This window comes from Schistocerca nitens, chromosome 5 (genome assembly GCF_023898315.1).
Source record: "Schistocerca nitens isolate TAMUIC-IGC-003100 chromosome 5, iqSchNite1.1, whole genome shotgun sequence".
Lineage (NCBI taxonomy): Eukaryota > Metazoa > Arthropoda > Insecta > Orthoptera > Acrididae > Schistocerca > Schistocerca nitens.
The window spans coordinates 94,756,185-94,770,235 of NC_064618.1; the positions used below are offsets into that span (position 1 = coordinate 94,756,185).

At 38.5% G+C, this 14,051-nt stretch overlaps 1 protein-coding gene across 2 annotated transcripts in view; it reads left to right on the top strand.

The window, feature by feature from the left end:
- Nucleotides 1-14,051, top strand: part of LOC126259562 (kinesin-associated protein 3) — a 212,163-nt gene that overhangs the window by 983 nt on the left and 197,129 nt on the right. For both annotated transcript variants that reach the window (XM_049956458.1, XM_049956459.1), the window contains exons 2-3: nt 6,757-6,874; nt 8,355-8,517. In XM_049956458.1, the coding sequence (XP_049812415.1) occupies nt 6,757-6,874; nt 8,355-8,517 (281 nt within the window). The remainder of the gene's footprint in view (nt 1-6,756; nt 6,875-8,354; nt 8,518-14,051) is intronic.

Sequence of the window (14,051 nt, forward strand, 5' to 3'; positions counted from 1 at the left end):
ATAAAATAATTTCTTTGATTATAATCAACATTAGATTAGCGTTAGTGGTAGTTTGTTGCTAGTATATTTTAAAGATAAAGAATCCTGCATTGATGGCTTTTGTTGTGAATGTATGACTTGACTCGATCCACAACTTCGAAGGTTCTTTTTCATGGTAAGATGTACACAATGTGTGTGTGTGAGTGAAGCTCTTCATCTAAATATTTACTCTGCAAACCACTGTGAAGTGCATAGCAGAGGGTACATCCCACTGTACCAGTTATGATTTCCCTCATTCCATTCATGTGTTCGGTACAGGAAGAATGATTGATTAAATACCTCTGTGTGTGCTGTAGTTAACGTAATCTTGTCTTCATAATCCCTACATAAGTGAGAAGTTGATAAGGACTTGATGTAATAGTTGTCAGAGTGGTGGAAAAACCTACTGTTTTCACTGTTCACGTGACCAGTTAAGTTCTTAGGAGCAAGGTGTGAAATGTACATAGGCTCATATTTTCCTAGCTATGTCTGCATGATTAAGCTGAAATTTACATTTAAACATTTGGCAGACATTTCATAAAAGCACTTTGACTATTTCTTTACTGTTAAGATCTCAAGTAGCACAGGGAAGAAATAAATACCAAAATCTTTCTGTGCAAGCTCAGATTTCTCTGTTTTGTCATGATCGTTCTTAATGCACTATTTTCATTATTGTCTCAAATCTATACCTGACCATCCTGACATACTTATCTGTGCCCGATAGCATGTTCAGGATCTGAGCAGTGGGAGGTGATGTTACAACTTACTAGTTTATTGGTGAATGGTGGGATATGACTTTGGTTTGTAGAGCTCATTTTATATCCAGGGAGTGGGGGTGTGGGAGCAGCTCTGCCTGTCCCCCTCCCCTCCCTTCCCCTTTCTCAATCTAGCTGGGCACATCCCTCAATAACTCGGACCAATGCAATAATGTTTTCTTTGATAACACCATGAGCGGTGCACTGCTCTCTATTATCCCACTGGCATTTTACCTACATTGTCTCTGCTTTTGACAAATATATTTAAACTTTGTTCAAAAATAATTTTTATGAATAATTTTTTGTAGGCTTTTTGAAACATCTCACACAACATTTATTGCTTTTGGTAGTGTAACTGTTGTTGAAGTCTCTTAGTCTCCTCTTATGTTACCTCTGAAAAATTCAACAGTCTAAATTCTTAACTGCATTCAGTACAACTTCTGCAAGCAGTATTAACACATTGGTTGTCTTGTGGCCACTGGCAGCCCCAGCAGAAACATCCATCACTAAGCATGCGGCAGTCAACGTATTAAGATTGATTTAGTGGTACCGTTACTTCAGAAATAATTATGCACTTCAGCAAGGTGGTTTTATTTATTGAGATAGGCCTAATTCATTAGGTGATATTTCATAATTTATTCCATTATTTTCTGGAATAACAACTGCAAAGATTTTTTTTTATATTTTCTACATTACCTTAGAAGTGGCTCAATTTTTGCATGTCCTCCTCCTGTCTCACTGGAAAATTTCCTGATTTGAAAAAATCATTTACTTATGTCAAACAATAATGCAAATTCCTGAATGGAACAATACGTAAAGTAAGGCAACGGCAGCCACTACCCTGTAGCAGACTGAGAGTGCGCGCGCACACGCGCGCGCGCTCACACACACACACACACACACACACACACACACACACACACACTCTCTCTCTCTCTCTCTCTCTCTCTCTCTCTCTCTCTCTCCCTCTCCCTCTCCCCCTCTCTCCCTCCCTCCCTCCCCCCCATGGGCATAGTGAGTGGCTGTGTGGGGGTTGTGCATACTTATACTATAGAAAGCACAAGAGCTTGAAAGCTAGTGTGAATGCTGATTTCCGTTATGTATTTGTATGCTCTACACATCAGACTGTTGTAGGTGAGTGCTTGCTTTTCCCTTATTTTATATATATATATATATATATATATAGTAATGTTGGGTAACAAAGATTGTATGCTTCATCTGGTTATTTTACCGTAAAGATCCCAGAACCCATGCACGTAGATATTTATTATTGACACTAATTTAAAAATGTAATCTAACAATAAGTTTTTTCTCGTATTTATCTGCAATGCATTTCGTTTGTCTGCCAATGGCCAGGCCCTGTAACCCTCAGCCTCTGTGGGTCTGCCTGCATTTCACTACAACTTTCTGTAAATATTGTGACCTTTTTTTCATCAGCATTACATGTGGTGTGCCACATGAAGCTCCTGATAACATCAAAAATATCATACCTATATACCATGAATGGTAATTGTACTGTGACACTTTCTTATGGGTGCCCAGATCTAATTTCAGGTATGTCTGCTTCTGCCTGGCCCACCCAGATACCTGGACACTTAACATGATACTTCCAGGAATCGAGGGAGGTGAGACAACCTGTATTGAATCAGCCTCACAGATTAATGATAAGGGCTGGTGAGCAGGCGAGTCTGAATGTGTTGCTTAAGCGATTTTTCACATTTTGTCTGCTGCTTGTGGTCTTGCAGTAGTATACTCGCTTCCCAAGCACCGGGTCCCAGGTTCGATTCTCGGCAGGGTCTGGCATTTTCACCAGCCTCGAGATGACTGGGTGTTGTTGTTTCATCATCATCATCATCATCATCATTCATCCCCATTATGGTTGGAAGAAGGCAATGGCAAATGACCTCCACTAGCACCTTGCCTAGTACGGCGGTGCGGATCTCCCTCATCGTTCCCCTACTCTCTGTCGAGGAGTATGGGACTTCATCATTATTCCACATTTTACTAGGTAAATACTGGGCTCCTACCCATGTTCTGCCTTAGATATAAGGTATGCAAACATTTAGGGAATGTTCTCACACTTGAACATGAGATTTACCCCCAGGTAGGGTGTTTATGAACAATTGGTCTCAATTTTGCTCTGTCTTGTTGTACTTCCTGTCTTGCTATTGTTTTTCAATTTTTTCCTCAAGTCTTCAGTTCTTCCTTAATGTGATCCAACTGTATTTTTCTGGGTAGTAGTATTGAACTTTTCCCCTGCAAATTTCTACCCATGTATTGTTTTAGCAGGTGGTTATTCCTTTATTCTCTTTGCATGTCCATACCACTTGAGATATGCAATATTCAGACTCTCAGTCATTGACAGATCTACTTGCATCTCTCCTCTGTTATCTTCAGTCCTAATGTTACATCTCTTCTAGTCTTCTGGAAGGGTGATCGCAGAAACTTCATTTCACATGCTTGTAGCTTGCTCGAATCTGCGTTGTTAATTACACAGCACTCCAAGTTCTGTGTCATAATTGGCAGGAGGTGTGTTTTAAATGTGGTCTGTTTGGCTCTCACAGTAATTGCCTTGTCCACACAAGGTTTCACTTTAAAAATTTAGATTACTTTGTTACTCCATTCTGTGCTTCTCGAGTGGCAGTTTCATTCCTTGATATTGTACTTCTCAAGTAACTGAAAGCTTCCACACATTCAATTTTCTCTCCATCTAGCATCAGGCTTCCCTGGGTAGGCGTCCTGGTCATAATCGTTGCTACACTTTTGCCCTTATTTACTCTCACCTGGTACTCATTAAACTTTGAGTTCCATTAATCTAATCTTCTATGTACCTCTAGTTCTGTTTCTCCTCAAATAGCTACATCATCAGCAAAGACTAAAGCACTGAGATCACTATTTCATATCACCTTGGTTTCCTTTATAATCATTTCGATAACTGCAATAAAAAGTAAAGGCGAAATTGCATTACCCTGTTGCACTCCTCTTTCTGTCCTGAACCAGTCCGATCTGCCATTACCCACTTGTACACTACTTTTGAAGCCTTCATATAGCATTTGCACCTTTCTTGTTAGGGAGTTTGGAATCTTTAATTTTGTAAACACTCCCAGATTGTACATCGTAGCATATTGTCATTTGCTTTTCCCAGATCCAGGAATACAATTATGAGATATTTACCCTGTTCTCAGTACTTTTCCATTAACTGTCTCAGTGAAAATATATGCTCCGTTGTTCCTCTGCTGCTTCTGAATTCAAGTTGTTCCTCTTCAAATCGATTTTATAACAATGACCTTAATCTTTCCCAGTATCTTAAGACAGTGTGATTCTTCTATAATTAGAACACATTCCCCTACTTCCTTTCTTGAATAGAGGTATTATAATAAACTCCTCCCAGTCATTTGGTTTATTTTCCTTCAATGTTGCCACTGTATTCCTTAGATGACTGCTGGTTTGATCATGTCTGCTGTCAGGTTATCTGGTCTGGTTGATATGCTTCCTTCCATCTGCTTCAAGGCATTCTCAGTCTCTACTCAAGTAATAGCTGATTGTTTTACTTCAGATTCTGATGAATCCTTCAGGTCCTGTTCCTCCTCCATTCTCTCCTTGCCATTCAGTAATGTGTTGGGGTATGTGTTTTGTTCCTTTGTGGATCCCTTCTGCATCCTGGACTATACGTTCTATTTCACTTTCTATTGCTTTTATGCTGTCGCTATCTAATATTTTGCTTTTTACCTATCAGTGTAGCATTTTCTTATTTCCATTACTGTGCTGCTCTAGCTTTGGACGCATATTTCTGAACTTCACTCCTTTTCTTCGTTCACAACTTTTTAATCTTAAGTTTCTTGTCCCTCCATTAATGAGGCCACATCAGTAGTCTGATATTTTATAAAATTGGATTTTATGCCCTATTTAACAGTATAGAATCATATCAAATTCATTATGGAAAACTGATGCCAGTATCTACTGCCTTAAGAATCTTTAGGGGAGAACTGAGTTGTGTGTGATGTCTGTCTGTTGATTCCTCAAGAAGTTGGAAGTTTCCAAAATGGTTGTAATATCCGAGGATAGAACTTGTTTCATTATTCAGGAATCGCAGATGATTCCAAAGGCACCAGACACATTTGCCACATACATCAGAAAATTATCACTGAGGGGCCATAAAGCTTGTTGGCTGTGGTCAGCATAGCTTCCAGCTGTTAGAAATGACATCAGTGGCTGCCATTTACTCCTGCACCTATACAGAACAAGCACAGTCCCCTGTCTTTCACAAAGAGCAGGTATATAATCACACAAAAGAAAATTAAAAAGCAAATAATCTGAGTTGAACTAAGGAAAGTAGAAGGAAAAAGAAAAGACATGAAGTAATTGAGATAAGAAAAAGAAAAAAAAGGTGTGATTTCCCATAACTTATTTGACTGGAAGGGAGTGGTTCAGAAATGCTTCACATGTTGAAAGAGCTGACACATGAAGAAAGCTGCCTACTATCTTATGAAATGTACAATGTAATTCAAAGAACCAGATTTCAGGGCAAAATCTGTTGATATTCTTGGGTCAAGTACATATTCAGTTAGAGACTGAGGAGGTATAATTAGACAGATCACAACATGTACAGAGGCTTATAAATTATTGTTCCCCTCACAGCCCATCATTGAAACTTAATCAATCGTACAAATAAAATTGCTATTTGTGGTTTCCAGGGTATAAGTGTAGACAGAGATGAAAATTCTCTACAAAGTCTTTCTCAGGTGAATAACAAGATGTGTGGGAGGAGTCAAAACTGGTGATGAATTGCATATTTGGATTAAAATTCCGGATACCTATAGTGAACTGTCAATAACGTCAGAACAAAGAGAGCTAAATTCAAAAACTTTCACTTTTTGATTTTAGAAACTTTTTATAGGTGCTTCAGAATTGGAACTTGGTGAGGTGGTGCAGCGGTGAGACACAAAAAGACAGCAGCCCAAACCTCTAACTGACCATCTTGGTTTAGATTTCCCGTTGTTTCCCCAAGGCAACGTTGGAATGGCGCCTTTGAAAAAGTGCATCCCCAATTTCCTCCTCTCTCATTCCCAGACTGTGTTGTGCTCCTTTGTAATGGCCTAGTTGCTGGCTGGACATTAAATGTTAATTTTCTTCCTTCTTCCAGAATTGGTTCAATGGAAATGCCATTAAGGTGGCTACATCACATCAAGGGATGTGCAAAGCTTTCCCAATCTTTGTTAATGTCTGCCTGGTCTGGTACAAATTTACAGTTTTACACTCAGAATAAACATTTGGTTTGTATCATAAAACTGACATACAATATTACAAGTAATGCAACCTGGATTTTCCATTGTTTGAAAACCAAGAGATGTTTTTATGAGAGACAATTCACTACACCTGTTCCACATCACAAACTATCAACCACTGTGCTGTTCACTATCTTTGTATATGACAGCAACTGGTGTGTACCCTGCATAAGAACTTTGAAATTATCTTTGCAAATATCTTTAAATCCCCCCATCTTATCATATGTATAGCACACCTCCCTCCCAGAACTATTAGTTCCTTCGTGAGAGAGAAGGTGGAGTGAGTTGGGAAAGGTTAAAAAGGAAGAACAGATCATTCAGACCCCCCCTCCCCCCCTCCTGCCCCCCCCCCCCCCCCCCAGGATGAGGGGACTCACTGTCATGTATTCTTCAAGAGTTGTAATTATCCACTAGTAGTTAGACTTTCATTCATTTGCTGTACCTCATAGCACTGTATGAGGTAAATAGCGCTGTAATATTGTTCCTTCCTATTTAATAGTTTTACAACTAATGAAAATGGCTATTCACTTGTGCTTATTGTTGAACCTGAAGGACATTAGTTTATTTTTTTTAACATTGGTATAGTTAATGCAATCATTAATATGTTTTTACCATACATGCATGAATATTAATGCATTGAAAATAAATGGAATCTGTGTTGAAAATAATAATACACATATTTAAAAATTTTCTTTCAGGAAAATTCGATCAAGGTCTATAGATGTCCATCCAACTGAGAAAGCTTTGGTGGTTACATATGAACTAGAAGCTTTTATTTTAGGTGATCTTGGTGACCCACTCCTAGGAGACAGAAAGGTATGAATGGGTTTCATTGTGTCTATGTGATGAGCTTAGTAAATTGATTGTGATAAAATTCAGTTGAAACCTGATTTGTTCTTTTTTGCCACTTAAATTTGCAGGAAAAATTTAGTACCCTGCTCAGAAACCATAACTTATTTATTTTGTCATTTTATGTTGCAACTACTTGGATCAAGATAAAGAGTCAAATAATTTACCTACAGTTGCTATAATGGAAAGGATTCTTTAACCTACTGTATAACGTTATGGCTCTTGCAATGTTTTCCTGCTCAAGAATTAAAAACTTCTGAGGTTTGGATTCATTGTGGATAAAGAAAGAGATAAGAGAAATGAATATAATACTGGTAAATTAAGAATGGGAAACACAGTAGCATGAGGAAAGTTATTTACTCACCACATAATTGAGTCTTGTGACGAATAGGGTCATGAAAAAGAACTTAGTAGCTCCGTTTTTAACCTTCAGTCTTCTTCAGACCAGAGCCTACAGAGAGCTACATGCATACACAGCTGCACTGTCCTGGGATAAGTGGCATAAGAAAGGGAGTGATTACTGTAGGTAGAGCCAATAGTAAGAAGAGGGACAGGAGAGAAATGGGATAGGTATATTAACCTGTGTGAGCTCACCCAGGGGTAAAAGTATCTCACATGATGATAATGGGCTGGGATGAGGGGTGGCATGGGTGGAGAGTAAGCTGAGACGCTATTTTGACTGGAGATACACAGACTTAGGAAGAAATTAATTAAAGTGATTGGATCAAACTGAAGAAATGAGTTTTAAGAAGCTGACTGGAAGAAGGAAACTGGAGAAGGAATGAAAATGTGAGGTTGACTTATGTGAGTAATTTGACTGTATAACTCACAACCTGAGGATTTATGAAACTGACGTTGTACTTAACCTATGGGTAAAATTGCCCAGAATAGAAATAATACAGAAAACTGGGTTAAATAATTGAAGAAATTTAGATAGGAGGGGTTTTTCTGCCTGGGGAGATATTGTTGATAAAGTTTCTTGGCATAAAATCTTTGACCTATTGTTGCTTTTCATATGATAAAATTAGTTTCCATTTAAAATACATCAAGCAGAAAAACTCTTGTGTGTGAAACAGCATTAGGATTATAATCAGTGCCAATAGATCTACAGCAGAAGAGGAAATTAGTAACTTTCTATCGGCTTGCTAGTTTTACTTGATTTGTTAAAAAAAAAAAAATAATAATAATAATAAAAATCACCACCATTGCATTTTCGGTTGTTGGTATGCCTCCATAATACACTTTACCAAATGTAAGACAAAATACAGTCGAAGCATCAATAAAAGTAAACTGATAAATATCCGTATCATTGACAATCCACAGACATATTTTTTGGTGAAGTGATGCATAAATATTTATATTTAATGCACCATTTTACAGTTCATAGACTTCTCAGAATATTTAAAAACTTTCTTTTACTGACACGCAATTCCGCTTTTTCTTTCAGGAATGCCAAAAAATCATAAGACTGAAAAGTTTAAATGAAGACACAAACTGTGCAGTCCTTGCAGAAGAAGTAATAGCAAAATGTAGCCTCATTCATCCAAGTAAACTTCAAGAAGTGACACAGCTCATATATTATTTGCAAAACAGGAAGGATGTGGGGAATGGTAAGTACAAGCAGATGCAAGGGTTGAATGAAAAGTAATGCCTCCACCTTCGCTAATTGGATTTGGATGGGAATATTTTAATAAATCAAATGCAGAAATAATCTTTAGAATGTGATCTTTAATTACCAATATTCACTTTTCCATGTAATCAACAGCCAATTGGATACATTTCTACCAAAGATGAACAAGTTTTCCGAAGCCGTTGCGGAAGAAGTCGACACTCTGTTTTCCGCAATCACAGTCTCACAGTTCTCTCAACATCTTTATCAGAAGCATAATGATGTCCCTGCAGATCGTATTTCATTATCAGGAACAGGTGGAAGTCAGATGGTGCTAAATCTGGACTGTATGGAGGATGTCGTATCGTGGTGAGATTCAGTCTCTGAAGTTCTGCTGTGGTGGCACGTGAAGTGTGTGGTTTGGCATTGTCATGCTGCAGAAAAACGTTTTCTTTTTCCTTTTGGACCCTTGTTAGCCATTGTTTCAGAGTTTGCAGCGTTGTGATGTAATGCTCTGAATTTATTGTTGTTCCACGATCAAGGAAATCAACATGGATAACACTATCTGCATCCCAGAACACTGTGGCCGTGAATTTTCCAGCTGAGGGCTGTGTATTGAATTTATTTTTCTGGGGCAAGTCTTTGTGTCAATATTCCATAGACTGACGTTTCGTCTCCGGGTAGTAATGGTGTACCCACATTTTGTGTCTTGTCACAATTGAATGGAGAAAGGCGTCACCTTCATTCTCATAATGCGAGAGGAGTTCCTGGCAAATTCCAAGTCTGTGTGCTTTCATCTCAGGAGTCAGCATCCAGGGTACCCATCCTGCACAGATCTTCCGATAGCCAAGAAAAGCAATAATGCGACCCACACATTCTTGCAAAATGGTGATTGTGCTTGCAATTTCTCTCTGAGTGATATGACGACCTTCCTGAATAAATCTCTCAACATTTTGCTTGTGAAACTCGGTGGTTGCTGTCACGGGATGTCCAACTCTTTGTTTGTCATGCAGGTCACATGTTCCCGCATCAACATCTTTAAACTTACTCACCCAATGACACATAGTACTCACATCAACACAATCACTATAAATTGCTTTCATTCTCTGATGAATCTCCTTTGGGGTGACACCTTATGCTGTCAAGAATTCAATTACTGCTCATTGCTTAAATTGCATTGACCAACCGTCTGTGCAGGGTTCCTTACTTTACACTGTAACAACACAATTGTTCAATGCTAAGGCTTCCCGCCAACTGGAGCTGTAGAGAAGAGGCTATGGAACAAGCCAGTACCTGCCGCATACCAATGCTGCCAGCTGTTGAAGAGATATGAAGGTGGAGGCATTACTTTTTGGTCAACCCTCGTACAGTTGAAATCATCATAACAACAGTGTTTAAAAGAATGGAACATCAGTCACCTTAAGGTAAATGTGTGGCTGGTTGTTTGCTAAATAGAGAGTAAATTTGGTTGTTAAGTTCAGAGGTATCACAAGGCAGTATGATAAGACCAGTATCATTCATGATACTTTTAAATCATCTGGCAGAGAAAGTTTGTGAGTCTCTGAAGCTATTTTCACATTATACTGTTATGCACAGGGGTGTCCGTGGATAGAAAAGTGTTCCAAATTCCTAGACAACTAGTGAATAATCAGCACTTGTTGCAGTGACTGACAGCTGACCCTTACCATAAAAATGTGATGTATTGTACCCAGACAGACATAACAGCTCAAAAATTTGTGCTTGCTTTTGAGTAAATTATCTGTTTTTTTTTTTTTCTAGCACAAGAACAAACTTTCACACATGTACACACAGACGCTAAAATGCAGGTCCCCAAAGATGTTGCTTATGGACATAGTTGTTGAGTGGGAAAAGGAGAGCGGAGGTGAGAGCAAATGGGACAATCAAAAACTGGATTTAATTATGAGTGTGTGCCTTCCCAAGTATAAGATGTACTTTTTGGTGCTGTACAATTTTTGCTATTTCGAGTAGGGTAAACTGATATTACAGAGTTCATATTCAGCACAACAGGGTAGATGATGACACAATGTGAGCTATGTAAAAAAAAAACTACCAATTATTATTATTATTATTTCTTTCCTTTCTCAGACGTTATGTCTGGTTAAAAATGGAAAGTGACGTGGACCTTGATCAAGCGTGACTTCCTTTTAACTGTACGGTATATGTTACATTGCATTTAGGAACTTTTGGGTAATTGAACATGTATCAATAATTACAGATTTCTGTAGTTGTATATATACGTTTGAATGTAGCTGTATTGCGTTGATGTACTGGTGGATATTGTGTGGTATGACTCCTGTAGTTATAGTTATTATTATTATTATTATTATTATATTTATATTTATATGTAAGCCAACTACCAATTATTATTATTATTATTTGATTACTTTCTCAGACTTTTTAGAAGTCTGGTTAAGAATGGAGTGACGCAGACCTTTATCAAGCGTCACTTCCTTTTTGCTGTACGGTACATGTTATATTGCATTTAGGAACTTTCGGGTAATTGAACATGTATCAATAATTACGGATTTCTGTAATTGTATATATATGTTTGGATGTAGCTGTATTGCATTGATGTATTGGTGGATATTGTGTGGTATGACTCCTGTAGTTGATAGTATAATTGGTATGATGTCAACTTTATCCTGATGCCACATGTCTTTGACTTCCTCAGCCAGTTGGATGTATTTTTCAATTTTTTCTCCTGTTTTCTTTTGTATATTTGTTGTATTGGGTATGGATATTTCGATTAATTGTGTTAATTTCTTCTTTTTATTGGTGAGTATGATGTCAGGTTTGTTATGTGGCGTTGTTTTATCTGTTATAATGGTTCTGTTCCAGTATAATTTGTATTCATCATTCTCCAGTACATTTTGTGGTGCATACTTGTATGTAGGAACGTGTTGTTTTATAAGTTTATGTTGTAAGGCAAGCTGTTGATGTATTATTATTATTATTATTATTATTATTATTATTATTATTATTATTATTATCTGGCTACAGCTGCCAGGGACTGTGGTCATTTTGTGTGTGTGTTTGTTTTTGTGTGTGTGTTTGTTTGTGTGTGTGTGTGTGTGTGTGAGAGAGAGAGAGAGAGAGAGAGAGAGAGAGAGAGAGAGAGAGAGTAGTTTTGTAGCAGTAGTAGAAAATGGAGGCTCGTATTCTGACCCCCACTTTGTGAAGTGAAGTGAAGTGAAGTGCAGTTGGTGAGAAAGATTTTGAGTGCACAGAACACAGCTTTGCCATGACTGAGGACCTAACATCATGAGCAAGCAAATGGTGTGTTGCTGGTGCATCACAGCAGGTTGCCAAAATATTCACGATGAGATGCACAGCAGTAGACCATCTGTCACCACAGTCAACCTTTTGAAGCTAGTGCAGGAATGTTGTTGTTGTTGTTGTGGTCTTCAGTCCTGAGACTGGTTTGATGCAGCTCTCCATGCTACTCTATCCTGTGCAAGCTTCTTCATCTCCCACTACCTACTGCAACCTACATCCTTCTGAATCTGCTTAGTGTATTCATCTCTTGGTCTCCCCCTAAGATTTTTACCCTCCACGCTGCCCTCCAATACTAAATTGGTGATCCCTTGATGCCTCAGAACATGTCCTACCAACCGATCCCTTCTTCTGGTCAAGTTGTGCCACAAACTCCTCTTCTCCCCAATCCTATTCAGTACCTCCTCATTAGTTATGTGATCTACCCATCTAATATTCAGCATTCTTCTGTAGCACCACATTTCGAAAGCTTCTATTCTCTTCTTGTCCAAACTATTTACCGTCCATGTTTCACTTCCATACATGGCTACACTCCATACAAATACTTTCAGAAATGACTTCCTGACACTTAAATCTATACTCGATGTTAACAAATTTCTCTTCTTCAGAAACACTTTCCTTGCCATTGCCAGTCTACATTTTATATCCTCTCTACTTCGACCATCATCAGTTATTTTGCTCCCCAAATAGCAAAACTCCTTTACTACTTTAAGTGTCTCATTTCCTAATCTAATACCCTCAACATCACCCGACTTAATTCGACTACATTCCATTATCCTTGTTTTGCTTTTGTTGATGTTCATCTTATATCCTCCCTTCAAGACACCATCCATTCCGTTCAACTGCTCTTCCAAGTCCTTTGCTGTCTCTGACAGAATTACAATGTCATCGGCGAACCTCAAAGTTTTTATTTCTTCTCCATGGATTGAAATACCTACTCTGAATTTTTCTTTTGTTTCCTTTACTGCTTGCTCAATATACAGATTGAATAACATCGGGGAGAGACTACAACCCTGTCTCACTCCCTTCCCAGCCACTGCTCCCCTTTCATGTCCCTCGACTCTTATAACTGCCATCTGGTTTCTGTACAAACTGTAAATAGCCTTTCGCTCCCTGTATTTTACCCCTGCCACCTTTAGAATTTGAAAGAGAGTATTCCAGTCAACATTGTCAAAAGCTTTCTCTAAGTCTACAAATGCTAGAAACGTAGGTTTGCCTTTCCTTAATCTTTCTTCTAAGATAAGTCGTAAGGTCAGTATTGCCTCACGTGTTCCAGTATTTCTACGGAATCCAAACTGATGTTCCCCGAGGTCGGCTTCTACTAGTTTTTCCATTCGTCTGTAAAGAATTCGCGTTAGTATTTTGCAGCTGTGGCTTATTAAACTGATTGTTCGGTAATTCTCACATCTGTCAACACCCGCTTTCTTTGGGATTGGAATTATTATATTCTTCTTGAAGTCTGAGGGTATTTCGCCTGTCTCATACATCTTGCTCACCAGATGGTAGAGTTTTGTCACGACTGGCTCTCCCAAGGCTGTCAGTCATTCTAATGGAGTGTTGTCTACTCCTGGGGCCTTGTTTCGACTCAGGCCTTTCAGTACTCTGTCAAACTCTTCACGTAGTATCGTATCTCCTATTTCATCTTCATTTACATCCTCTTCCATTTCCATAATATTGTCCTCAAGTACATCGCTCTTGTACAGACCCTCTATATACTCCTTCCACCTTTCTGCTTTCCCTTCTTTGCTTAGAACTGGGTTTCCATCTGAGCTCTTGATGTTCATACAAGTGGTTCTCTTATCTCCAAAGGTCTCTTTAATTTTCCTGTAGGCAGTATCTATCTTACCCCTAGTGAGATAAGCCTCTACATCCTTACATTTGTCCTCTAGCCATCCTTGCTTAGCCATTTATCACTTCCTGTCGATCTCATTTTTGAGACGTTTGTATTCCTTTTTGCCTGCTTCATTTACTGCATTTTTATATTTTCTCCTTTCATCAATTAAATTCAATATTTCTTCTGTTACCCAAGAATTTCTACTAGCCCTCGTCTTTTTACCTACTTGATCCTCTGCTGCCTTCACTACTTCATCCCTCAAAGCTACCCATTCTTCTTCTACTGTATTTGTTTCCCCCATTCCTGTCAATTGTTCCCTTATGCTCTCCCTGAAACTCTGTACAACCTCTGGTTCTTTCACTTTACCCAGGTCCCATCTCCTTAAATTCCCACCTTTTTGCAGTTTC